This window comes from Scophthalmus maximus, chromosome 16 (assembly GCF_022379125.1).
Source record: "Scophthalmus maximus strain ysfricsl-2021 chromosome 16, ASM2237912v1, whole genome shotgun sequence".
Classification (NCBI taxonomy): domain Eukaryota; kingdom Metazoa; phylum Chordata; class Actinopteri; order Pleuronectiformes; family Scophthalmidae; genus Scophthalmus; species Scophthalmus maximus.
Genome location: NC_061530.1, coordinates 16,030,824 through 16,056,647, shown reverse-complemented (window position 1 = coordinate 16,056,647; position 25,824 = coordinate 16,030,824). Strand labels below are relative to the sequence as shown.

Sequence of the window (25,824 nt, the reverse complement as noted above, 5' to 3'; positions counted from 1 at the left end):
TTAAGCCAATGAGCACTCAGAGATGGGAAGAAGGCAACATCAGGCCGACAGAGACGGAGAGACTGACAGATCTCTGGCTCATACGCAGGATATTAATGGTGCTGTCCAAGTTCTATGCTGCGTCTGTCTCTCTTTATCGGCCTCAACCACAGGAAAAGAGAGTATGCTAACATGGTTCCATCGGCGTCTTAGAAACCACACTTGTTAACACTTTTTTTTTTAACTATCTCTCTTACTCTATGCAAACAAGGGTGTCTCCAGGTGTTTAGCCAAGCTGGCAGCATATGGCTCTTTGCTCTGTCGGTCGGTCAGTCCACCACTTTGGTACAGGATGAAATGTGAACACATTTGAATGAATTGTTTGTCAAATTCGTTGGAACCCTGATACTTATACCTGTTAAACTAACCTCATTCCCATGAGACTAAGCTGCACTCCTTGTTTAGTGCTAACTAGCATACATTAGCACGCTAACTAAGATGGTGAAGATGGTCAACAATATACCTGTTTAACATCGGCCTTGTTTCTGCCCAAGGAGGTTATGTTTTCACCCTTTTTGCTTGTTGGTTGGTTGGTTTATGCAGTATTCAAAAACTACCAAACGGATCTCCACAAAACTTGGAAGGATGTAACAGTGGCCAAGAAATAACCAAATAAATTTTGGGGTTTAAGGGGTGGATCCAGGAATGTTTGATCACTTTATTTAACATTATTGCGAGATATGGCGGGGGTTTTTTGTGGGGCATTTTCACTGAATTCCCAGGGATTAATTCATAATCGTTCTGCTCAAATAACACTTTGATGTGAGACTTTCCTGCTTGAATGTTTTTATTAGTTGTTACAGAATTTGTGTTTTCATGTGGAGAAAGTGTGAAAGTTCTGCATACAAGGTATATTTCTCAGTACTTGTAGGAGATGAATCCTACATGCTATTACACCATGTGTGTAGTTCCAAATGCTGCATTCTCACACATTTGTGCTTTTGAATTCTTATCGTGGACTTGTTTGGGATAAAGTGAAGGACACAACTAGTGTGAAGACTTTGTTTGACATTGACAGTGTTATCAGAAATTAGTTTCCAGGCCACACATGAAAGCATTTCGTCAGAGGGGGTCACGGCTCGGGCGAAGCTGCCAATAAATAGCTCATGTTCCGTTGTGTATCAGAGAGAAAATGGGAAGCTTTGTGAATGAAAAAATAGAATTAGTTAGGGGTCAATCAAAAAAGGGTGACAGTTAGGGTTAATACATAATTCATATGACCTCTTTACTCATGCCGACCTTCCCTGGGCTACCGCCCTTCGCACCGTGGAGTGTTACCATGGGACCAGGTCCCTGAGGAAGTGGAAATTGACAACAAAGAGACTTTTTGTCGCTGAGCTTTTTCTGCAAGATAAGAAAGATGATTGTTTGTCAGAAAATAGCTCAAATGCCCCCCTCCCTGTGAATGACTGGTGACAGTCACATGGATGAAGGCTTTAAGCACACATTTATGATTAGAAGCAGGATGAACCTTTTTTTTGGGTCCCCTTCACACATCATTTGGCAATCTGAAAGAACAACTTTATTGCCTGTAGTTGTGATGACGAATGTGCTTGTAAAAGCCTTGTCAGATTTAGTGGAAAGCTGTTTCTCCAACAGAAGCAAACAATTGAATTTCGTGGATATGAAACTTGATTTAAGTTTGTGGTTCCTTGCTTGTAAAGTTCTGGATATTTTTATTTTGAGCAATTATTACTAAATTAACTTTTTGTTTTATATCTATAATGTTACACTGATTGGGTTTCCCCTATTACAGTAAGGTGAAAAAGGGCAAAGGAAATAATAATAATTAAAAAAAAAAAATGCATTATTCACCATCAATCATATCATACCATCACAGCAGCGTAGTCTGTTTAAGCGCAGACTGAAATTTGCAAATGATGACTGAGTAGTATAAAACAGAAACTGATTCATTCTATTATTGGTTGAATTTCCCATTTGTCACCTACATATAGTTTGAGGTACATCGCCCCCTGTTGGCTCGAACCGTTAGTGACACAGTTCAAGTAATTTGCCTTTACGTCTCAAATTGTCACATTAAGTACATGCAATTTGATGGGCTTTCAAACAGAGGAAGTTACTAAAGGTACAGTGTCTTCAGTGCTGATTGATTTGTAGTGGGTTTTTTCCATCAAACAGACCAGAAATGTGTTGGAGACAGGAAGAACTGAGGGTCTGCTACTGCGTTTGTTTTTGCATGATAATGTTTACAGATAAATCAATTATTATATTATCATTGTTGCAGTGATAATTGACAGATAACATGTGCCTTTCTCAATACAGTTTTCTGATCAGTATGCATAAAAGGTTCTGTAGAGTGTAATATCATGCAGATGAATCAACCGAGAAACATCCTGTACCCTGAGCTGACCCCAAACATTGACACCAATAAATTATGTGGCTGTGTCACTATTATACATTTCCCCAAACTCTAGCAAATCCGTCCAAAGAAAACTTTTACTGAACCCACGAAGCAATTTCAGATGAATTTAATATTGCAACTTGCATTTCAAAGACATTGAGAATTCAAAAAGGGGATAGAACACCCACAGAGAGAGCGAGAGAGCAAAGGCAAAGAGCTGTAGTCTAAACAGACCCTCTTCAATATTTGTAAAAGAATCGAAGCCATGGGAAATCAGACTCAGTTTTTTGAAAGTCTGTTTCTTCTTGTGCTGCGCCTCACATCTCCCACAGCACAGAGAACATGACCGATCACTTGACAGTTCCTCGTTGCTCAGCGACGTTCACAATGTTAGCACTTTGTCATGTAGTATTTACATACAGCATCAACAAAATTATGCATTTCAATGAGGATCAAAGCGGAGCTGGGGTCGGATTTATCCCAATTGTTTGGTTTAATGTCGGAGTACCAGACGGATGCGACTTAAACTGCCTCACAGGAACGGTTCATCACATTCAAATACCTGAACCTTTACTGAACCCATTTTTTTTTTTTAATAACATGTAACTGAAACATTGTTAGTATGGGATGTTCTTTTTGCTGCTCTTGCATTGTGGTTTCTGCTATTATCTAATGTTATACTTAATACATTCCTGTGTATTAACGATACGTGACGCAGGTCGTCATGAGGTTGTACTGACTTTACTGCACTTAGCGACCACACTTACCGTTTCCTATTCAGCACCTGTCAGTGCTCAACTTTCAGTTCATAGTTGTTCCACTGTTCCACGTCTTTAAAAAAAAAAAAAAAGAAGGTACATTGGCGATGCTTTGTGAAAAATCTCTAATCTATAATACAAATAAAGCAATAAATATTGCATGTTCTTGGCAAAAGGCTTTGTTATGTGCTTTCTGATGTGCAGTCGTTTTAGCAAAATACTTTTTTGTTGTTGTCTACAGACAAAAAGGCAGACTGTAGTGACATTACACCCACGTCAAATTGCAATTGCATACCACATGTTGAGGTACAAACACCAGTTTAATGGTCCCTTGCATGACCCTGTCAAACATCTAACTGTGAAACTTCTGCCTGAATCTATTTTGGAAATCCACCTCAGCCTTTGTTGCATAACTTTGTTTTCCGCATTATGGCTCAAGTGATCATTCACTTATTCTTCTGACAAGATCACATTCGTGATGGGCATGTAGCTCGAGGACAATAGAAAATAGTTTTAGTATCACCTCCGATCTCAAACAGAAGTCCTCAATAAATGGATGTATTTAAAAATGACGACAGCGACAACAAATAAACAAACCCATATCTTAACATTCCCCGTGTGTTCTCCAAACGCAACAGACTGGAATGTCATGGTCAATACATAAATACATTTACAATAACTACAACTTTCAAAAATATTACATGGTCAATCGAAAATAACACTCAGATAAACATTTAAAGTACATTATTATACAATAAAACTGAAATAAGAGACCATGTCTGAATCACTTCATGACAAAATAATTATCATACATGATGTGAAATATACATTATTAATCTAACTTTTTTTCCATTTACAATTTTTCATTCACCGACATACACTATATTACAGCGTGGATGGCGTTGGAGTTAATCGTGGAACAAGTGCATAGCAAAATAGAAGATCATTTGACCGAGTTAAAGAAACACAAACCAGCTTTAGAAAACAAACATTAAAAACCGCGTTTAAGGCAAATCTCGTCATTTGAAATTGGCATAGTCTGAGAAAATGTCAACAAAGTCTTGTACCACCCTGTAGCAGAAGTCATACTGTTCCTATGGGGGGAAAGAAAGAGAAAAGATGGATTAGGATAATTGATATAGTTGATATATTTATTTAGCAGATCAGCTTCTGCTGATACTTACCACAGTCTGGACCATATGAGGCCTCTGCATGCGTAAACTCTTCACAGTTTGGAACACGTCCAGCAGGCCTTCTGCCTTGACCCGCTCCAAGATATTGCTCAGTGCAATGAACGTACCTGTTCGCCCTGCACCAGCACTGTGGCACACAGAAAGAAAAACAACAAGCACAGAAGTTAATTCAAGCTTAAAAACATTGCTTGCAAATACCCTCCTGTCCAGTTATGTAGTTGTCATGAATAGGACAAGAGAAATATCAGTTGGACTCGTACCTGCAGTGTACGACGATGGGATGGTTCCCAGACTGCTGCTGCTGTCTCTGCACCGAGGCGATGATGTCGATCATGCCCTTCCCCTCGGCCGGGATGCCGATCTCTGGCCAGCCGTGGAAGTGGAAGTGCCGGATCACCCTCGTCTGCTTCTCCTTCGAGGGGAAGCGCACAGGCAGACAATGGATCGTAATACCTTTCAAATATGATTCATCGGCAGCATAATGGCAGGTGCGATGTCAGTGCAGGGTTAAGTGTGCGGCAGATAAGTGTCCGGCTGATAAGTGCTGCTCCGGGAGGCAGGAATGTACCGCTGAGCCCCTGAGAGGCGATGTGGGTCGAATTTAACTAAATATATGACATGGGAGGCTCCCACTTCACGCTTCCTGCCCACCACATTTTTCTCTAGCAGGCAAAATTAATGCACTTATTTTTTCTTCTGTAATGAGACATGTCATGTTAAATCCTGTCACTTTACAATGTATTTTTTTTGTTCAAAAGTTAAATTTATGTTTTCTACCATCAAAGACACTTTTACAATTAATATTTATTTTCATTTATACAATCGTCTGAGGCTTAAAGAGGGGAACATTTTGACAATTACAAATAATTATTGTTATTGGCTCAATTTTCAAAGATATAAATCGCAGTTACGCATTACATCATACATCAGAAGTAAGATGCCCAATAGAATTACATCAGTACGGGCCAATAAACACCTTTTTTTTTTAATCTTGACAGGCGAATGTAATGTGTTAATGACTCATTGTAGCAACTGTGTGATAGTGAAAGGCTTATTTGCTTACCGGGACAAAGGTGAGTACCAAGTCTCGTAGACTGAAGGTGTCACACAAGTTGTCTCCCTTCAGCTCTACTGTGTAGTCTCCGTACGTGACCGAGTCCTCTGGGGGCCAGTACTGACAACATTTGTCCTGAAAAAAAACAACAACAACCAGACAAATAAACGGTTTGTTTACTTCTGGGTGACAACCAAATTCTGAATATTTACATTTTATAAATGAATGCAGCTCCGGCTCGACATGAAATACTGCGCAATCATGACAGAAACAGCACAGCGATGGTTTATGCTGCGCCGCTGTGGCAGCTACTGAAGCCATCAGTCGCAGCCTGCCTGTGTGCGGTCGTGGGGCCATCACAGCTCACCTGCTCCCTCTCCTGGAGCTCAGTGAGCATGACGATGGAGTGACATTTCCATTCCCACACCATCCTCCAGAAATCCTCCACCGTGTGTGGCAGCGGGCCCTGCGTGGCAATGAAGTAGTCCTTCTGTCTGTAGCCCTGTGTCACAGCAATAAAATAAAAAGGACAACGCGCCCCTTCAGCCTTACAGGTCAAATTGTGCAGACATGCGTACAAGAAGGAACAAAAGTCTGCTTACATCTATGAAAGATGCGTTGACGTAATCGGTGAACTCGTGGCCTCTCCTCATGGAGAGAATAACTCTGTTGAAGTCGTCTGGAATAAGGACGGAACGGTAGCGCAGCTCGTGAACATGTTCACAGAACATTAGGTAATAGTAGTGGTAGTATTTTGACCTATTCGCTTCCTACAGTCTTACATGGAATAATTTGCAGGACTCTGTTCTTCTTCATGTTTGCAGGGAGGTTCCCCGTTCTCATGTTCTCCTTCATTATTCGCATGTTTGTCAGTTTCTGGGCAGGAAAGAACACAGTTATACATTTATTAACAGGCAAATGTTCACTGTCATCATTGTGCTTAGATATTCAAAAGTTACACGGTTGATTATAGCTCAAAGTAAGTATTTATAGATATAGTGAAGGTATTGTGTTTGGAGGGGAGTGTTTGGTTCAAGAGTTCCTTGAGTTTCTAGAGTTTTGTCTGAATTTGTTGTTAATACAAATAATTTCATCATATCATTAACAGCATATAACAGGGTTTTTTTACCCCAGAATACAATTTGCATGACTCACTTTGTCCTTTTATCAAAGTACATTTTTACAAAAGAAATTTACTTTTCAATAGCATCACAACTCCTCAGTGTTTGTATTGTAATGTTAACTCCATCAAAACAGTTATTTTTAGGAGTGTAACAGGCTTGACTTGTGTTCTTTTAATGGCCAGAATGTGAAATAACATGTCTTGCCTTGAACTCCTCCTCTAGGCCGACCCGGTCACCGCTCGCAAAGGTGTTGTGGAGTTTGTGCAGATGTCCTTCCAGAGATGACACGTCCAGCTCCGTGTCTCCATAGAGGTAGTATTCAAGCAGGGCCTGGTAGATGAATGAGTACTGCATCTGGGCCAGAGAAAATACACAAACACACTAATGATCTGCACATCAACACGTTTCACATTAGCCGCCAAGCGATACATTTGATGTCATATGTCCAAAGTGGCAGACGAGGGGGGAACTTGTCCCGCCCTCCAACTCACATCTGTCTGGACGAGCTGCGAGCGCTGTTCCCGTATCTTGGAGACGCAACCAAACACGTCGACTTTCTGCTCGGCGTACATCAAGTCGATCATGGCATCTATTACGATGAAGGTTCCCGTCCTCCCGACACCAGCGCTGCGGGGACACAAAGCAGACCACAGACTGAGCGAGCCGCAATCCTCAGCTGACAGTCGCATGTTAATGGACAACAGGAGGGGAAAAGTGGGGGCGTTTGTGCTCGTAAACAATGTTTTGTTATAGTCGCTCAAATGTTTCCAGCCGTTGCTGACAAGTTTGTTTTCCAGCAGACACACCAAGAGAATATATTTATCTCCATAGAAACAGTTTGGATAATTACAAACATTAAAAGTAATGTTGCTTCATTTAGAAGGAATGAAATGGCTGCATCCAAGCAAACAACAACAGAGCAATCAACAATGGGTCCCATGCGTCCCCACGTCCTCGTACCTGCAGTGGACCACAATGGGCCCGGAGAAGGGTGGATTCACGGCCTTGACCTTTTTGAGGAACTTGAGCATGCCGATCGGGGAGAAGGGAACTCCAAAATCGGGCCAGCTGGTGAAGTGGAGCTGGGTCACCAGCCGGGGAGTCTTGGCGGCGTCGCTGGCTTGCTACACAGGACACGCGAGCACGAGCAGACGCACGGTTGCCGTTTGAATACATCACAGTATTTTTCAGAAGTTACACAGAAATTCAGAGCTACTAAGAAGGTAAACTGTCTCTTTGAGTTCCTGGAGCTAAACTACACATGTAGTCACACTTTTTATTTATTTTTCAAACACCACCCAATGTTTCTGCTAGAATTTCTATTAAAAAACAGACGTCCTGCTTCCCTGACTTACATATTGCACACAGAACTTGCGTATGGTGTAGTCCACCAGGACAGTGAAGTCCTCTACTGCCACCCTCACGTTCCCATAGGTCCAACAGCCCTGATCTGGCCAGTACTGGCAACACTTGTCCTGGGGAGAAAAATGACAGCCACGAGTCATTGAATGAAACTCTTTCCCCGCTGGAACGTATATTCAAGGACTTTTTCTTTCAACAGACAAAGCAGTTCACGTGCATAACACACATGCTTCAATTTCACAGCCAGTCAGTCCAGATTAATAAGTACGCGACGTGAAACCACTCAATTGAAGACTCTGCTGGGTGATCATGACACTGCCTCGGGGGACTTTATTACACATTATGGAGGCATTGATTTCAAACCATTCACACGCTGATTTGAATCTTCAGCAATTCTCTTCTTATTGATCTTTTTCTCCCTCTCTCCCTGTTCACTGAAGGAGTTCAGTTTCCCAAAGACGACCGTGCGGTTACATCAGAAAATCACATGTTAAAGGGGAGATTACAGGCGTGTAATTGAGTTCAAATTTGACCCTTAACCACTGAAATCTATTTGAAACACGTTTCTTCTCATATTTTTCTTTCGTGATGCTCAATTAGACCCTACAGGGAAATCTGCCTTCTCGCTTGCCCCCTTTTACAGGAAAGTCAGAGCAGAGTCTCGAGAACGAATCCTGGAGCTCGTGGGAAACGCTTTTATCTCGCTCGCTGACACTTCTGCAGCAACGTTACAGACAGAAGAGAAAAAATGTGTCAAAAACAATTGAAAAGGCCTGAAAATCACTTACTTCTTTCCTTTCTTTCAGATTCGTCAGCATAACAACCGTCGCTACTTTTAGCTCCCATATCATCCTCCAGAAATCTGCAACGGTGTCGTCTTTGGGACCTAAAATGTACAGATTTAATGATATATTCAAATATGAAATTCAAAATCGAGGTATGAACGCCTCATGTCGTTTCCAAGTGCTTCATATCTTACCTTGTGCTGCTATGAATTTGTTCTTTTCCGTGTAACCCTGTTAGAATGGACAATTCATTTAGTTACGTAATTAACGTGATATAAATCTCCACACAGATGCTGATGGAACCTGTGGTGTGAATCAAAGAATTTTAACTTTAAAACCTACAGGTACACGGTTGATAGATCGCTAAACTGCTCAGAAAGATTAAGTAAATTCAAACATCTCTAATTCCATGGTAACTGGGTAAACCTTATCCACTCAACAAAACATGGAGCTATTTCAGTGACCGATGGGCTCAGCAGAAAGATTGTTACCAACCAACCAATATCATTTGCAGAGGAGCATAAGAAATTAACAAAATAATAATGTCATTTCGATCCAGTTAGTGTTTTCATTTCACAAGTTAATCAAAACTGATTGTCTGAAAAAACAAACCAAGACTTGAAACATAACTCACATCAATGTAAGAGGCGTTCACATAGTCCGAACAGGGATTTCCATCCAGCAGAGTCAACGCCACTCTGGAATGATCATCTGTCGGAACAGTTGGAAAAATCCGTCTGTCACTGCTACGTGATTAAACAACTGTATTATGCAGGTGAACTGCAGAACATTAAAGGAATAGTACGACATTTTGGGAATTGGGTTAGTAGATAAATGACTTAAAAAGTAAAAGTAAAACAGAAAACTGTCATTTTTACATATCGTTGTGTTCTTTGGAGAGCTTTTGAGATACTGGTAGGAGTATCCTGTTTCAAAAGTTTGAAAAAACTCCTGCACACTGTCTTACTTTCGGTGATTTATTCATTTGTGACGTTTCGTAAACAACGCAAATACCCGCTGTGGGAGTTTTTTCAAACTATTAGTCCACTAGCTTTTCTCTCTAGACACCTGTCACTTAAATAAATGAGCAAAGGATTTCTTTTTGTGTTGACGAGGATCTGATTCTCTTACCTTTGGAAAAAGCGAAGCTCTTTAATTTTCCGACTTTACATTTATGCTACAGACGTGAGAGCGATATTGATCTTTCTCCCTTGGCAAGAAAGTATATTTCCCAAAAAGTTGAACTATTCATTTAAGGATCACAGTTATAGGGATAGTTACCAAAAATGTACACAATGGATATTATTGAGACAGAGATAAGTGATAGGATTGGCTCCAGTAAAGGGGAAGAAGGGAGAGGGAACCGGTTGACGAGGTGTTTTTGTAGTGAATGAATATCGGGAGGATCTACTGTATCTGAACTTTAGAAGAAAAAAAAAGAGACTCACAGGCATGTGCAACACGCATACAGGAAACAATGTGCTCTGGGTGTGAGTCACACAAATTGTTAGTTCCTATAGAAGAGACGGCTCACTCACAGGGAAGGATGTTGGGGTATCGGTTCTTCTCCTTGTTGTCGTCCTTGTTGGCCTCCTCGTACGTTCCATTGACATTACCCCCTGGCAAAGACTGCAAAAAAGCAATTTTCAATATGTGAGATAATGTATATAAAAAACACCTCAACAGCTTGCACCGTGTGCTGCTGCATGCGGGTTTTTGTTCAACCTCGATGTGGGCACTTCCTCTGCTACTTACAGTAAACAGTCCTCCATTAAAAGCAGAGAACTTCCTCTGTCTCTGACAAACCGTCTGAATAAAAACCCCATTTTTGTGCGTTACATGAAACCCGTGAGTCATTAACAATAATTTGACTCATATCCTATTTATCACGGTCACAAAAAGATACAAGTGTATTTTTTTCTTCTTTTCTCATGCGTGTGGGTGTGTATGTGTACGGTGTGTGCGTCACAGTCAATGTGACACATAGCTATAAGTAGATTTCCTAAATAATTTATACACCCATAAGTCATGGTTTGAAAGAATTCTGTCCTCTCATGAACACGCAGCACATGGGGGCTACTGTGGGAAATCCCTTTTTGCTCCCGTTTTAGATGTTCTTCTACAGTCGGGTGATTTTGCCGCCGCCGTTGAAGGCAAAAGACAGCGACCTGGGGCCGACTACGAGACAAACGGAATGTCTCCGTTCAGGCCAAAATGGCTGCTTTTAAACAATGGAGACAAGTTAAGTAACAATGAAGATAATTAGGGTATTTCATTGTTTTCAGTAAATGTTAATGAAAGTTTGAACCTATAGAAATGCTCGACTTTTGTAGTTGAATAGAGCTTTAAAAAAGAACAACAGACGTTGAACGGACCGTCACATATTGTCTCAGATGAACACTGCTATCAGCACTTCTGCAAAAGACTCATGAACTCGTGACCGCCTGTTACTCCAGCCTCCAGGAGGAGGAGGAGGAGGAGCAGGGAGGGGGGATGCTTACGTTGTACTCCTCCCTGAAGAGCTTGCCATCATCCGCAGAGCGGAGCCTGTACTCCTCCTCGAGCTGGTCCACTAGGATGGGGATGAAGGTCTTGGAGGCCGAGGGGGATCTAGGCAGAAGCACCACCGTCTGTTGCTCTGTGGGGTGTTAGAACAATCAGACTTATCGTCCCTGCTGGACTGATCAAGTTTAATGTAAACATTTTTTTTAACAGATTAAACTTAGCAAATCACTCCTAATAATACTAATGATTTAAGTTAGTATGATAGTGATAAATGACAGGTTCAGAGAAACAGATTTGAAAACAAGATTGGGTTTATTTGACCGGTGGCTCCCAACCTTTTATCAGACGTACCAACGACAGATGGACTCAGGTAACCCCTCACATTGCCAGTTCCAGACGTGTCCATTTAAATTTATTTCAAACTGGAAAGTGCAATGTGTTACAAAACATTTTTATATTTTTGCTACTTTAAATGGCAGAAGCTGGATGTTTCTTTTTTTTTATATATATACCAAAATTTCACGCGAATTTTCCTGGTTGGAAACTAATTTTTTTCAATTATTACGACATCCCATGAATGCACTATCTATTTCATTTTAGTTTCTACATGCCCTTTTGGAACTACACACTATGGCATACTATTGGTTTGGAATTACAGTAGTCAGTTAGACAATCAGGTTATTGAACCACTCATTTAAAAGATTAAAAAAAAAAAATGGTATCAAGGAACAAAATGATTACTAAACTGATTTAAAATGACATGTTGTTGTTTTCCAATACCTCAGTGATTGATAAAAAAAAAAAAACGGAGTGAGTATTCAATGATCACCAAACATCATCAGGTGTTAGAGAACCAAAGGACCCCGGGGGGAAAGCCACTTTAATTACCCTGTAGACAGGGTTTCTCTTAAATTTCAAAAAAAAAAAATACCCCAACAAAGCATTCTGTTAGCGCTCACAATTTGGAAAATGGAGGTTGACAAAGTACTGAGAGAGTGTTAGTAACACGAGGGTTTCCCGATACCGCCACTCTGGATACCTGACCTGGGGGCACAGTGGTGTATAACGACTCTGTACTGTATCCAAACTCTAAAACACAACACATACAGCACACATACATAAGTCACAGAGCAAAACAATACTGTCAATTCCCTCGTGTGACACTAATGCAACTCGGTTCTGTGAGAAATGTCACTATAACCCTAAATGGCGCGTCACTCTTTCTATAGAACTGTTAGAACATGAATGTTTTACGATTTAACCGTCTTGCGGCAAGTAATCCGTAAAATTCAGCAGCAAAAAATCTACTCCCTAAACCGATTTAGAAGTTAATTTTAATACATACTTCAGCGTTTTGCCAGTCTAGTAAACCCCCTTGCAGTGAAAATTACATAAATCAATGAAATCAGTCATATTTATTATCATCAGTATCATCAATCCATATATACAGGCACTGTTCCGTGTTTTTTTTCCTCCTATAGTTCCTCCTGGTTACGTTTCCTATTTGCAGCTCTGTACATTCCTCGGTAATGTCAGATAAGAACATGCTTCCTAAAGAACATTCACAGGTCCTCGAGACGCTGTTGTTTCCTGTAGTGTCCGACAGTTGCTGTCGCGCGCATCAGCGCCTCACTTTAACTCCTGCAGCTCAAAGTTGCCCCGATCATCGCACCGGTAAGGGTGTACACGCCAATTTTGGATGCGTGTGTCAGAAACCATACAAAGATCTTGGTGGTGATGACACCTTTTTCATCAACCACAGGAAGTCTAAGACAGCCACAGAGCAACGTGCACAGACAGTTTTCAAATGTAAAGCGGTCGCCAACCTTTTCGCCCTCCTACTTTCTGTCGTTTTCTTTATTTTGCCTCGTGCTTCTGTCCTTTTGCAAACTCGCTAATGCTTTTTTTTCGCTGCGGCCAACATGTCGCTCGCACAATCCACACTCTGTGTCCTCTATCTTCTAATAATGCTCGTTCGCAACAGCGTTACCTTGTTCCTCCAGGATGCCATTTGGTATCTTCTTGTCAACTGTTGTGACGACAGGTTTTTTCTGGTTTTTTAACCTGCCGGGGGAAGAAAAATAGAACGAGAATAGAATGTATTAAAAGACACATTGCACGAGAAAAATGACATTAGATCTTAAAATTGCAGCTGAACAATATCTCTCAAATAATCTAGGTAGCCAAGGACAGAACCTGTGTCCATCCTACCATCTGAAGCTTGAGAAGCTACTCTTTCTCATCAGCTGAACTCTAGTCCGAATGGGGTTCTGAATTTGTTCTTCACTCTCCTCTGCTGCCTGTCCAAGTCCACTGACGCAGCCCGCTCTCTCCTTACCAAAGCACGAGAGGGAGTCGACTAGCAGCACTTCCTGACCGGTGCTCCGCCTCGGTGACTAAAGGGAGGAAGTGTTTGTCACCCTGGGCTCTGCCTCCCGGGCCTGGCTCGCGGCCAGCCAGTGAGGGCAGAGGGCGAGGCCCGAGGCGGGCGACTCCTCGCAGGGGTGGGATTCTTCTTCAAGTTTTTTTTTTACCTGAGGAAGTACCAGGCAAGCAGGGCGAAGATGAGCAGCAGCAGGGACAGGACCAGCACGGTGGGGAGGATGTGGTTGCTGGGGGATGTAACGTCTTCTGAGGAAGAAGGAGAGGCAGAGCGAGGGGGTGAGGGAGCAGCGTCAACGCCGAAGCAGGAAGAGAGAGGGGGGGGGCACATAGTTCTGTGTACAAATGCTTGTCTGCATGCACGAGTCTGAGCCATGTGTATAAATTGCATGGAGAGATAAAACTGAAATCAATACTCGGCACAGAGACACACCTTCCATTTTCTCTTCTGGCCACAGGGCCGATTTAATAACTGACTCGGGCTGTATTGTGTCTACAGAGATAAGTATCAGCCAAATGAGAGGCTCTAAGAATGGAGTCTCCGCCAAGAGTCACAGGCGCGCAACCCGCTATTATACGTGTTTATAAAGACACAGCTAAGCCGTAAAATGACTGTCCGGGGCCGCAGAGGTTCATTGTGACCCGGCAATAACAAGGCTGCACAAAAGGGCTGTCCTCGAGCAGATGCGTGCGCTGCAGAAGATACAAAATAATCATAACCTTAGGGAAAAGTCATGACTGCGGTGGGTGGCGGGGGGGGGGGGTTGTTGCTGTCGCAAATTGTTCCGCGTTACTCAGCCTCACATGTCGAGGTGCGTCGCCCTCGTGTACCTTCCTACCTTGTGTATGGTTGCCATTGCCGGTCGAATTGGAAGTTGTTGTGGTCGCCGCCAGGAACAGAAGCGGGACCATTGTGACTGCGGGAAAACAAAGTGAAGACGGATATCAAATTGGGCGCCCGGCATGCCTGCAGAGTGGAGATTCATGAGAACGTGGCCGCTGGGACAATATCACTTCTCAGGGAATACAACGGCCATTGACAGGTCTGAGGCATATCGCTTCATTTCGTGACCGTTGCCCTCAGGAATGTGCTCATCGGTGCAAAGTTCACGGAGGCACAATGGAACAACACACTCATATCCTGGTCATTCATTGCTCCTGTCATAAAAAGCCCACAGTGTGATGCCCGGAACGTCCACCTGGAGGCACAATACTCCAAGTCAAGGGAACATGCCTCCTCATGAAACACATTGACAAAAAATTTGCAGAGATAACAGCCCAACCCCAAACAAGAACATTTACAAAGATATCTTATTTACCCCCGGCAATTTTTGTGTGGAGTGAGCTTTGGTAACACGCGTGTGACGCGACGACTCCATTCAATCTTTCTCACTACCATTGAAAAAGCATATACTCGTGCTTTAATCTGTGTTTTTATCAGACTCAATCAAAATGCCACTTGGAGCCGATGGCAGCTGTTTCTGCGGCCATGCCACAGTGACACACACACACACACACACACACACACACACACACACACACACACACACACACACACACACACACACACACAGGATGTATCAGATCATGTGGTGAAATCAAGCATCAGGCAGCAAGAGGCTTAACACACCCGGACACTCTGCTCTTTGCCACTTCCTCCCCCCCCTCCACGATAACATCTCCTCAACAAACACTCGTTCACATGCACACAAAGACGTACAGAATGTACACACACACACACACACACACACACACACACACACACACACACACACACACACACACACACACACACACACACACACACACACACACACACACACCCCATGAGCTCTAATCATCCCCTCATTTTCTCCTGGTAGAAGGATACAGAGCAGGGAGGATAAAGGAGCATCTCCTATTGATTCTCGTTTACGAGCATCCGCATCGCTGGGATTCAAGCATCTCTCTATTCCCGCTCAAAGCCGCCGGTGAGATGTGAAAAACAACAAGCCTCCATATGCAGCCGTGAGAGGGTTTTCTTTCATTTTCACCGAAGCACTCTAAAAGTTGGAGTCTGTGCAGAGTGTGTGCACATTCACAGAGCTGCTCTCACCCCATAATGAAGCAGAGCAGTGTGCTTTGTCTCACCAAGGCTGCAGGTGTGTGTGTGTGTGTGTGTGTGTGTGTGTGTGTGTGTGTGTGTGTGTGTGTGTGTGCGCGTGCTTTGCAGCTGCAGTGAGAAAGAAAGCCCAGGCCAAGTGCACCGTCAATGAAGAGACTGTGCGCCGAAGCCTCCGTGCTGCGCCGCAGTGTCCTGTAATGTGACAGGACACCGGAGGAATGTGGAGGCGGCTGTGCAGAGACGCACCGACTGCGGCGGGGAGAGAGCGGGAGCAGAAGGTCCAGGTCAATAATATTTCCTGGGGCGATTAATAAACCCCGACGTGTCAAGCCTCCGCTCCGTGGGGGAAGACTGATGAGAGAATTCTAATGAGGAGAGAACTGTCCTCCCTCTTCATGCCCCCTCTTTAAGGCTCACAAGCTTGGGTGAGGGGGAGGATACTGGGCTGGGTGGGAGTGAGTGTGTATGAATCCTTGAGAGTAGGACTGTGTACAAGACCTGAGGTTCTTGTCGTGTGGAAAGACACTTTCCACTACACGAGTTGCATTGAATTTTAGGGAATGCTTTGTGTGTGTGTGTGTGTGTGTGTGTGTGCGCGCAACAGGGCCACCCAGCAGAGTGCTCACAGCCAGGCCTGAGGCTCTGTCTTGTGGTTAACTATTGCTTTGCTTCTTGTAAGCCTCCCCCCTGTTTCCCGACTCACTCTTCCTCTCCACATCACCACTGAAGATGCCCCCCCCCCCCCGTCGCAATTAAGCTTCCGACCTCGGCTCAACTGCTCCCGGAGGACCGCATCCCCACGTCCATCCCCTCCTCGCCAGCTTTTCTCATCGTGTCACTGCAGCGCTCTCCAGCCTGACCTCCTCCGCAGTCCCGGGGGGAGATCACCGACTTCCTTCATTCTATCTTTGCGGGGGGAAATGTCCCCTGCGTTACTATAAATAACGCTGCTCCCCATTCCTCTCGGTATCCAATCTCTTTTTCCCGCCCCCTATTTCTCCGCACTCGGCATAAACCAGCCTGGACCACAAGTCTCAAATTAGACTTTAAGTGTTAGACATCATTTAGCGAGGGGGTCAGACTCTGGGCAAACGGCTATCATCACATTGTTCCTGCCCTCATCTGTGTATTGTATTCTCCATTTAGCACTCCGGAGCTAGTCGCCAACCAGCAGCCACGATGAAAATAGGTCACAGGGAGTTTCAAGGTGTCCTTATTTTCCGATAGGAGACATTTGCAAGTAGCCCTGGGGAAGGTTATTGCCCCAGCCAGCCGGGTTGTTTCAGCGGTATGTGTCCCGAGTTACCCAGGCATAGAGTCGGCGTTGTCTCACGCAGGCTCAGTGTCCTGCACTGCAGAATGGACCTGAAGGTGGGAAACGGGAATCATTCTCAACCCGTGACTGAAGCTGCTCTCACACACGAACTGTCCGGAAAATTGGGATGCGGACATTTTCCGGGGTTTGCCACAAGACTTTAAAGAACAACAAGAACAACCACAGTATGTAGGATGTTAACCACCATCTCATACAGCACGGGGACCTAAGGACGGAATGAATTGGCTACAGAAATGTTGTGAAAGTTCTACACATAGTAACCTTTAAGCGATGTGGAATATGTCGTATTGCATTTGCTATAATGCTATGCGACGGATTGGCACCATATCACCCTGTGTCTGCCTTCACACTTTGGCCACTGCTGTGTGCGATGTGAGACCCTCCAGCACCTGGTTGTGACTCACAGGTACAACCTGCCACCTCGGAATACCCGAATGCATCACAAACAACAAACATGTGGTCACGTCCACACTCGGATATGGTCCCGTCACATGACACAGGCAGCAGAGGAAATACAGGGCCGCTCTTATTATCCCTCCCTGTGGACTCGGTGTGACTTCCCTGCTCTGTCATTCTTTCACTCGCCAGGGTTTATTACAAAAACAACGACCCTGACGTGACGTAATGACACCGCTGCAATTCCGCACCATTGTCTCGCGCTGATTATCCCCAGACAACCGAACCATCCGACCGGACGAACCTTCCGCGACTGGAGGAGAAGTCTGTGCTGCAGACAGGAAGCGCAGTGTTTCCCCCCAGCATCACGTCCTCCCGCTGACAGAGCGCTGTCAGTTCCACTGGACGGGGTTTCTCTGGGCACAGAGTCTCTCTGTCTCTTCAAATACATCAGCTGGTGGAATTTGGAGAATGGGTTGTGGGTGCAGGGGCGACGTGACAGGGTGAGCGGGCAGTGGGTACATTGTGTCCTCGGAGCAAAAGCAAAAGAAGAAAAATCTGACAGACTGTTTACCCCTTTAGGCCTTCTTTTTTTTTTTTTTAATAACTGAAACCTGCGAGATGGCTTATTAGAGGAAAAACAACAACCAGTGATAAAGCCGTCGGCGCAACTTCTCACTGCAGTGTTTGAAACATGTTCAACACATCTGCCCACAACTGATCAACCTTTGAAATACAAATGACATTACATAATTTTTTAATTAAAAAAAAGAGGTATAAATATATATAGTTTTTCAACATCTATGAAAAAAGTTTACTGACAAATAGGTCGTGGGTTCATTCCACTCCCATGTCTGTCGTGGAAATTAAGCCCGAGCGCAGGAGACGGGTGGCTGTTTTTTAATATGAGCTTATTACACACGTATCAGTCTACGGTATATGCCCGCTGATGAGTACAAGAAGTTGCAGTCAAGAAAATGCAGATGACACAGTGATGCTGCTTTCAGACTTGCACTTGAACTTTTCTTTTCATATCATGAACATAATTGATCAAGAGTTACATTCAAAATATATGATATATTTCTGTGTGAATGTGTCTCTTCCAGATCACCTAACTTTAATGCAAAGTTACTGGATCACTCGTCAGCTTTGACCAGAACACTGCAGGAAGTTAGTTCACGCTTTTTCTATATTGGAGCGCGGCGTCCTCGCGTCACCTCGTCCCTGCGCTCTCCGCCTTTGGGGAGCTGCAGTGTCGAGTCCGCTATTTAGAGGACGGTGCGCCACACTCACAGTCGCCGCTGACGGCATGAAGCCGGGGGGGCCATCTGCTCGCGCAGATGTGCGACCGCTTCACATGTAATGTAACCTAGTTGGACGAGGTGCTCAGCGCTTGCTCCGCAGATATACCGCAATCGGCATTCAGCAATCATGCATTCATATGTGATATTTAAAACGAAACCACAGGAGCCGGTGTCCTCTACTTGTGACACATTATTCATTACACCTGATTTTAATCCGTTCTAAGATTGGGGGGGAAACAACACTGTGAAAAAAGCCTTTTCTGTTTTAAACGTGTATACCGCTGTTTCCTCACAATGTGTTCCCATGGTAACCTGGCCACCAATGTGGCATCTGTGGGATGTTGAACAACTCGCCCTAATAGAAGAAAAAGAAAAGAAAAAGAAAACCCCTGATGCAGACCCACTCAAAACCTCACATCACTTCTGTCAACAGCTCCTGAAAAGCACACCTTGAAAACACTTGGCTATATGGCACAAGTATATTTTTCATGTAAATATCGTTGATAACCATATGGAAGTGTCTTCACGTGCCTAAATACGAGCTTATGATAAGTATTTCTTGACATCAGGGGATTCTGCCGTTTAATATGCATGTGTGGGTCAGTTTCGGCACCAGGTAGTGAGAATTTAAAGAAGACACTGCTAATTATGGTAAGGAGCAAAGCTTTCAGCCACATTATAAGGGATACCAAATCAAGGTGGAGATCGACTTTGTGAGATGTAACATTGTGTTCTGATACAGTACAACAATGCTGCATTCAGGAAATGTCAGTAGAGTGGGAAGAACAGCCGATAAAGCGCTTATTCCAATTTGGGGAAAAAAGCTTAAATCCCAGTGGCAGTCGGAACTTGCAGGAACTTTAAACTCTTCATTGTACATCCGACTGAAATTATCAAAAGCCCTTATCATGTTATTAAATGTGTCCCACTGCAGTATCTGGCACTGACACTATCTGTAGCACCACTTTCAAAGACGCACATCTACCTCTGCAGCACTACTTTCTCGGCCGTCCCGCGCTCCCAGCATTGTCATTAATCAACCCCTGCCTCCGTCCCCACGGCGCCCAGACGCCGTGGCAGTGGTAATGACCTTGGAGACCCTGCTGGCTCCGCTCTGCGGCGTCAGCCCTCCACCTCTTGTGGGAACGAGTGCAGCATCTCCCAGCAGAGATAAAGCAACCTTGCTCATGAATGCTGGCGTTCCGTTTGCACGCAGAAGAGAAGCATTTGCTACTACCAGTAAAAAAAAAGAAAGGGGGAGTTGGTTGCCAGGTTGAGGCCCTAACATCCTGTTGACTGGGCTATGGCGGCCACTGTGTCTGACCCTGGAAGCACTGCCATCATTAGAAGCAGTCCTCATCGCAAATTACGGCTTTCAGCGGCTGCATATTAGTTAAAAGAAACACGGAACTAGACGAGAAGCGACTATTGATAATCCTCTTAAAAAACATTCCAGTCATCACTGTAACATTTGAGAGCGGCTTCCATTTGGCCACGTGAGTTTTCGGCATTCAGAAGCAGCCATCCCATCAAAGTGAGGCGTGGAAACCACGGGTGTTACTGGCATTAAATATTTACTTCTGGTCTGCACGAGTTTACACGGCATCCGATCCTACGCACGCCACGTCGGTTTGTTGGTCTGCCACTTGGTCTGTGTGTTCGCACGGTCGTGCATGTGTTACATGCAAACGTTTTCCGCACCAAATTCTGCATTCCAACAGTTGTCATGCAAAGCTACACTGCCTGGCCGCTTGGCACGAAATACACACACACACACACACACACACACACACACACACACACACACACACACATGCATACACATACACACAAATTATTCTACTGCTGGGATATAAGGGAAATACATGAGCGAGGGCTTGTTTGAGGACCAACATGCCAGAAATCATTCTGCCAGTAGTCCACCATCTGCAACACGTCTGTGTGTGTGTGTGTGTGTGTGTGTGTGTGTGTGTGTGTGTGTAGGGTGTGTGAAGGGAGACAACCTCCCAATCATGGTCTCATCATGTCCTCCCGGCCCCTTACACCTCCCAACCTGACAGAGTTGAACACAGAGGCATCCATCTTTCTCCCACCCCTGACACCTCCGGGGTTTACCCCCTGTCCCTTCTTTCAATTATTCAGAGGCGAAGCAATTACGGGACCTGGAATCGGAGCCGTCGATGGCCGCCGTGATAAGCGGCAGCTGGGCTGGGAATGACGTTAGCGCCGTTGTGACACTTCTCATTATCGCCCAGCGCTCGGCGATTGCCGGCGCTCTGCGATGAGCAGGTACTGGTGTGACGGACAGAGAGAGAGAGAGAGAAGAAGAAAGGAGTATATTTCTGTTCATTAAAGGACAATTAGGGAATTTGTCACGTATCCATTCCATGGCAATGATATCCGACCGCTTTTTATCCGCACTTGCCTGCATTTAGCAACAGGAATCAATGCAGAAAACGCAGTACTAGCCATTCAGGAGCCACATCCTCTCTGATAATAAGCCTCTGGCATTGCATAAACTGGGCTCACACATCAAAACAAAACCTGAAACGATAAATACAACGATGTCTGGCGCTCACATTATGGTAAATCGCCTCTTAAAACTGATTATACCAGGTTCGTTTATTTGTTTGTTTGTTTAGTAAGTTTATTGGTCACAAAGGGATTAGACAGATTAAAACGAAGCTGTACGCGGGATCATAACGGCTGACTCAGATGCAGTCTGGAAGCCTGATTTTTCCATTCACTATTACAACCGACCAGACTGTCTCCCCTGGGAACGCATGGCTCATTTATACGTCACGTCATTCAAGCGGAGGAGTAACAGGCACTTGAAAAATCCTGCGGGAACACTTCACTCAAATGAATGAACTGAATCGCAGAGTCCGCGCCTGCAACCATGACAAGTTTGGATCCACTCAACGTCAGCGCTGACGCAAGAGCAGCGGCTGAGCAGAGCCGAGCCTCACAGAAAAACAACCCGCTGACAAAAAAAAAAAAAAGGACAGAGGAAGGGAGGAGGGGGTCTTGCATAAAAAAATAAATAAATTCATTTTTCAGACAGAAAGAGACGAAGACAAGCACACTCCTTTTGGGATATGACAACAAGAACAGACGGGATCTATTCCCCTCCCAGCCCCCCAAAAAGAGAAATCCTTTCCTTCCCTGTGAGGAGGGGCGGAGGGAGCCCGCGGTGGAGAAACAAGTGATAAGCACCGCTGCGGGAGAACAAAAAGCCACTTGACACCGAGTGGGGGGAACCGAGAGGGAAGAGGAGAAGTGGGACCGCAAGGGAGGAGGAGTGAGCGGCCCACGCAGCGACAGAGGCAGGCCCGGCTGCACACGCAGACCATAAGAACCCACCTGTGAGTCTTTAATAAAAAGAAAGAATCAAATGTCCCCAGACTTTCTGCATGGGAGGCACGACTTGTCGCACGGCTCCAGTTGCCATAGCAAAACTATCAGACTTCGCTTTCCAGAATAACGGCGCCTTCACGCTCCCTCATCACATAGGCCGGCGACTGCGGGTTGGACAAACAAGTCGGGGGAAACAAAAAAACAGCTGCTCTTCTCCCTGGAGCGGTCCAGATTCACGGAGGAGGCGCGGCGGTGGCCGATTCAAGCGGCGGCCTGCGTTTCGCGGAGAAACGGGATGTAGGAACCAGAGTGATTATGTCGCCCCCATAACGCAACCTGACACATTCTCACAATCCTATCGGCGGATCGCGGGCCCCCGCAGAGCACACTATGAGCAGCACTTTGTTGACTACGCCTGTGTAACCTTGTTGTTTGCTCTCTGCTGGAATTCTATAGGAATATGAGTCATTCGGTGGGGCCTTGGGCACCATGGTGAGGCCCATTGTCTTTCCTCCTAAGCAGGCTTATTACAAGATTGAGGAAAGGAAGACACACACACACACACACACACACACACACACACACACACACACACACACACACACACACACACACACACACACACACACACACACACACACACACACTAGGCCATAAGGAAAGCAAAAGTTTCTGAGAACTTGCTGCCCTCTTGGAAGAAGGAAGTGAAACATCCAGTGTTCACACGCAGATGCCAAGAGAGGCCTGCATGCTGGGGGAGACCTGTCCCATCGCTAGTAGCTCCTGACAGAGGCATGAAAGGGCATCAGAAATCATATACACACACACACACACACACACACACACACACACACACACACACACACACACACACACACACACACACCAGGCGGCAGGGGGAGAAGGTGGTGACATATTGGGTGTCACTAAATCTCAACAACAGACAAATTGTTTGACCTGCAAGTCCCAGAGGTAACACAAGGGTTAAAGAGCTCGAGCTTTCGTTCTCATCTCACAGAGGAAGAGGTGAAAACAGCTGAGCTAAATGATTTACTCTATTTTGTTTTACAATTTTATTTTAGTGTTGATCATTATTATTTATTAACATGTATACATTATTATTTGTAATTTTATTCATTGATTTTTAAATTTTTTTGTCCTCTCTTTTGTGAGCGGCTGTGGCTCAGGAGTTACAGAGGGTCGTCCACGACCCAATGGTCGGTGGTTTGATTTCCATCCTTTACAGTCCCAGTGCTGAAGTGTCCATGGGCAAGGCACTTGACTCTGAATTGCCCCTAGCAGCTGTGACAGCAGCGGTGTGTATGTATGTTACTTGTACTGTAAATCGCTTTGGGTGGTCGATAAGACATATATAAATACAGCCCATTAACATTTATTATTCTTTTATTATCTTGGAATGCTTTAGTCTTCGAGTGTCAGTCTTTAATTCAATTTTAATATCCTATGTTTTCTCAATAGCTTGTAAAGCACTTTGAATTACATTTGATTTGTTTGAGAGGTGCTATACAAATAAAGTTTTGTTGATTGATTGATAATATTTGCCTGTTCATCTCCAAGATTCTGACAGATCGAGGTCACTGAAAAAAGTTTCCAGTTTGCGTCATCAGATTTTTTCCCCGGCCCAGTTTAGTAAACGAAATCCTGCCAACACTCCCGTGCGAGTGAAAACAAGAGTCTGTGTGCAAATACCTTAAGACCCAGGTCTCCTCTTCGGTAGTGAATAGAAACGTGAAGTTACAGGGGACGTCAGCACTGTGTCAGGTGTAAATACGAGAAGAAAAATAATAAAGTTCTCGGGGGGGGCAAAACATCCACGAGAATGTCCTTGCTATTATGGAAATATTTCAAAAGTTCATTTGAAACATTGAAGTGTCCTATACCGTCCTCGTTCAACTGGAGCTCCGTGAAAACGTCACTCTTCTTCCCCATAGACGACCTCTCTGCTGTGCAATCTGGGTCGCACTCCTAATAAAAGCTACTGTACTTGCACATAGTTCCTTGCGTGTGTGTGTGTGTGTGTGTGTGTGTGTGTGTGTGTGTGTTTCTGCAGTGTAAGCACATGCTGTCCTCCATCTGCTGTTAGACAGAGACGGCTTCCTTTCCTGTGCGGCCAGCCAACCAGCCAGCCTTCCTGTGCCGCTCTGCTCCAGAGGGGAAACGGGAGCGAGACTTGCCACACACACTCCTGACCCAAAAAAAAATAAAAATAAAAAATCCCTGGATAAGATACGTACACACGCATACGCAGACACGCAGCCAGACTGACAATGATTCTAGCCACACATTTTGACACAAACACAAACACAACCTCTCCTTTCCTTCCGTCCTAGCACTCTGCTTCTCCGTCTACTGTTTGTTCCCTTTGTCCTTGTTCCATCGTGATCGCGATCACCTCCACAAGTCATCAAACAGCTTGGGGGGGGACTAAAATATTTGAATTGCACAACGATGAGAGTGGCTGTTAAATAGAGGAAGTCAAAAAACAGGGCGCCGAGGGGCTTTTCGGGGCCATAAAGCCACGAAACATGACATCAATTTCTGTGAAATTCCTATTAGCCAACAGGACAATGATGCTCACTCGTTGAGTTATGTCTGGATTCTCTGTCTGCTTTTGTTTTGCCACTAAGCCTAATGCAGCGATACCTGCAGTTATTAAATCTTAATGATTCTGGTTTAAACTAAATGTCAGAATATACTTTTTATAGGAAAAACCTTGGAAACGTCCGCCTCCTTACTGTCAACAAAAGAAGTGGCATCGAGGGACTTGGGGAAGGCACCTGAGTCTCAATTTGAGGCGAAGGATAGAAAACGTTGAGCCTTTTTATCAACATTTAATCAACACAAGGTATTTGTCAGGATCCAAACAGCAGCACAGGCTACAAAGCCGACTCCTAATCACACCCACACAGTTACGCAGATCATTGCACCACGTTACATTCCAAACAAATATCCGCGGTTCGAATGAGCTGCTACACGCACAGTCGAAATGAACGTTGTTCCAACGACTCATTGTGCAGTTTTCAGTTCTTGCTACAGCTCCACACCACAGTTACACTTCCTGTTCCTTGGGCCCTTTTTTTTCTTCTTTTTTTTTTACCAGCTGACACAGGCGACTGTCTGGAGCCGCGAATCTCCGCGTAGAGGAAGTGACCGAACGGCCACAAATGTGCCAAACTTGGGACAGAACGTCGACCAGTGGACGGCGGAGCGGCGGATTACCTGGATGAGCGTCGATTCAATGTATGCTGCTTCTCAGATCCATCACAGCAGGTCACATGGCGCTGACCGGGTCCAGCGGTCACATTGTCGCCATCGTCTTCAGCGAGAGGCTGGGTGGATGGTGGACGGTGGACGGTGGACGGTGCAAGGCGGGGAGGCTGAGGACTGCTCTCACGGCCCAGCGAGGGGAGGGACGGTGCCTGGATCCAGCCGTGGGTCTCCCTGTCAGCAGCCCGGCGGTCCGCCTGGATTTCTGTAGATCCGAGCTGCTCACCACCACCTTCAAGTTTGACAGAGACGCGAGAAAGTCAGACAGCATGTTGGACACTAGTGACGAAGAGGCAGAGGAAGAGGGGAAGCTGGAGGACGAGCTGCGGCGTGATGCAATTCCTGTCTCACGCCGCAACAGCGTGTGGCAAGAAGAAGAAGAGAGGGCCAACTCAAGATGGAGGACGGAAAAGAAATAATAAGACAGTCGGAACACTGTGAAGAAGTGTATACTGCATGAACTCTGTGTGTGCAT

At 44.8% G+C, this 25,824-nt stretch overlaps 1 protein-coding gene across 6 annotated transcripts; it reads right to left on the bottom strand.

The window, feature by feature from the left end:
• Positions 1–2,513: 2,513 nt before the first annotated feature.
• ptprea (protein tyrosine phosphatase receptor type Ea) lies at positions 2,514–25,441 on the bottom strand. Of its 6 annotated transcripts, none has more exons than XM_035613882.2 (21): positions 25,302–25,441; positions 14,404–14,481; positions 13,717–13,813; positions 13,173–13,246; positions 12,227–12,271; positions 11,179–11,315; positions 10,216–10,306; positions 9,312–9,388; positions 8,872–8,908; positions 8,681–8,778; positions 7,886–8,005; positions 7,491–7,654; positions 7,022–7,157; positions 6,735–6,884; positions 6,189–6,282; positions 6,009–6,085; positions 5,774–5,908; positions 5,416–5,541; positions 4,613–4,764; positions 4,344–4,479; positions 2,514–4,253 (listed from the first exon to the last, which is right to left on the bottom strand). In XM_035613882.2, exons 2-21 carry the CDS (start codon positions 14,474–14,476, stop codon positions 4,179–4,181), a joined length of 2,094 nt encoding a protein of 697 aa, XP_035469775.1. In that variant the 5' UTR covers positions 14,477–14,481; positions 25,302–25,441; the 3' UTR covers positions 2,514–4,178. The 6 variants fall into 6 exon arrangements, with proteins under 6 accessions (XP_035469775.1, XP_035469776.1, XP_035469777.1 ...); XM_035613883.2 differs by having other exon boundaries at positions 13,717–13,810; XM_035613884.2 differs by lacking the exon at positions 12,227–12,271.
• Positions 25,442–25,824: the final 383 nt, after the last annotated feature.